Source organism: Alligator sinensis, unplaced genomic scaffold (assembly GCF_000455745.1).
Source record: "Alligator sinensis unplaced genomic scaffold, ASM45574v1 scaffold2172_1, whole genome shotgun sequence".
In the NCBI taxonomy this organism is placed as follows: Eukaryota; Metazoa; Chordata; order Crocodylia; family Alligatoridae; genus Alligator; species Alligator sinensis.
In genome coordinates this window covers 7,940-9,735 of record NW_005843717.1, presented here as the reverse complement: position 1 = coordinate 9,735, position 1,796 = coordinate 7,940, and the positions used below count along the sequence as shown (strand labels likewise).

The 1,796-nt window shown below is 60.2% G+C and overlaps 1 protein-coding gene across 4 annotated transcripts in view; it reads right to left on the bottom strand.

Moving 5' to 3' along the window:
- Positions 1 to 1,796, bottom strand: part of LOC102378675 (mediator of DNA damage checkpoint protein 1-like) — a 12,861-nt gene that overhangs the window by 3,139 nt on the left and 7,926 nt on the right. For 3 of the 4 annotated variants that reach the window (XR_003092408.1, XM_025195681.1, XM_006039090.3), the window contains exons 10-11: positions 1,276 to 1,344; positions 854 to 922 (exon numbers count right to left, since the gene is read on the bottom strand). Coding sequence is in view for 3 of the 4 variants with exons in the window: in XM_025195681.1 (XP_025051466.1) it covers positions 854 to 922; positions 1,276 to 1,344 (138 nt within the window). In the remaining variant the exon portion in view is untranslated. The remainder of the gene's footprint in view (positions 1 to 853; positions 923 to 1,275; positions 1,345 to 1,796) is intronic. The other variant, XM_025195682.1, reaches the window with a different exon arrangement.

The following is a 1,796-nucleotide window of genomic DNA, read 5'->3' as shown; positions in this document are numbered from 1 at the left end:
TTAACTCTTCCCCCACAGGTTTGGGATGATGGTGCAGTCCTCACCCCTGACCCGCCCCATGAGAATGGTACAGTCCTCATGCCCCCCATGTCTGGGACAGAGTGGTATAGTCTTCTCCCACCTAGGTCAGAGATGGCGAGACAGTCCTCACCAACGCTCAGGACAAGGTGGCAGAGTCTTCACACCCCCAAGGTTTGGGACAGGGTGGTATAGTCTCCAACCCCCTCAGGACATAAGAGTGCAGTCACCCCTCCCCCCCCCAAAAAAAAACAGGGTGGCAGTCATAATCTCAGATCTGCAGGAATTAGATCATCTTATCGGCCCCACCCTAGGGCAGGGTGGTACATTCCCACCCCTCAGGTGTGAAACCTTAAAATCCTTGCCCCCCACCTCCATCTGTGACAGGTGGTACAGTCCTTCCCCTCCCCACCCAAAACAGGGTGGTACAGTCCTCTCCTCCCAACCAAGTTCCAGAACAAAGTGGTACAGCCCCATCCCCACCCCCAATCCCTCAACTCTAGGACATTATGGTAGAATCCTGCCCTGCAACCACAGGGTGCTACATTTCTTACCCCACTCCCTTACAGTTTGGTGTAACCTCACTTACACCCCCTCCCCTACAAGGTGGGCTGGTTGGTGCAGTTCCTGTAACCCTTGCCATGTGGTACAACCCATGCCCCTCTACTGTGATTTGGTACAGTCTACTGCTAATCATATTCTTAATCTCCACCCCACCCCCCCCACCAAGTAGGGGGAAGTGGTACAACCCATGCACCTCCCCTCTTTGCAACTCAGGAGGCAACCCTACCAAGGGCTAAAAGGTAGGGGAATGACCCCACCCCCAGCCTCATACCCGGGGCGCGGTGGCTGCCCGCTGGCGGGTGGGGCGGTCTCGCAGGGTCTCCGGGTGATGCTCTGGCTCCTGTGGGGCAGGGGAGAGGGTAAGAACCCCTGCTCCAGAACAAGCCCCACCTCCTCCTTCCCATGCTCCGCCCCCAGCCTGAGACCTCACCCCCTCCCCCAGTGAGTGAGGCCTCATCTCTTTTGCTCCCCACCCCGCCAACCAGGCATGACCTGGCACAGCCAAGCCCCGCCCACAGCCACTTAGGCCCCACCCACCACACCACAGGCCCCACACCCAGGCTAGAAATCCCAGTAGGGGGAAGTGGTACAATCCATGCACCTTCCCCCCTTTGCAACTCAGGAGGGAACTGTACCAAGGCCTAAAAGGTAGGGGAATGACCCCATCTTATGACCCCACCCCCAGCCTCATACCCGGGGCGCGGTGGCTGCCCGCTGGCGGGTGGGGCGGTCTCGCAGGGTCTCCGGGTGATGCTCCGGCTCCTGTGGGGCAGGGGAGAGGGTAAGAACCCCTGCTCCAGAACAAGCCCTGCCCACTGCCTCAGAAGCCCCACCTCCTCCTTCCCATGCCCTGCGCCCAGCCTGAGACCTCACCCCCTCCCCCAGTGAGTGAGGCCTCATCTCTTTTGCTCCCCACCCCGCCAACCAGGCATGACCTGGCACAGCCAACCCCTCCCACAGCCGGCTCGAAGTCCCACCACCTTCCAAGACTCAGGCGCCACCATCATGAAGCCATGCTCACGCCCTGCCCCTTCTTGGATTCAGGCTCCACCCATGTCAGGAGACCATACAAATGAGCCAAGCTCCACCCCTTCCAGGATTCAGGCTCCACACCCCCAATTTAGACCATGCCCCTTTATGCCCTGCCCCAGCAGGCCCGAGTCACACCTTGCTTTGGCTGGCCTCTCTCCCAGCCTCCTCTGGGGCCCCCGCCC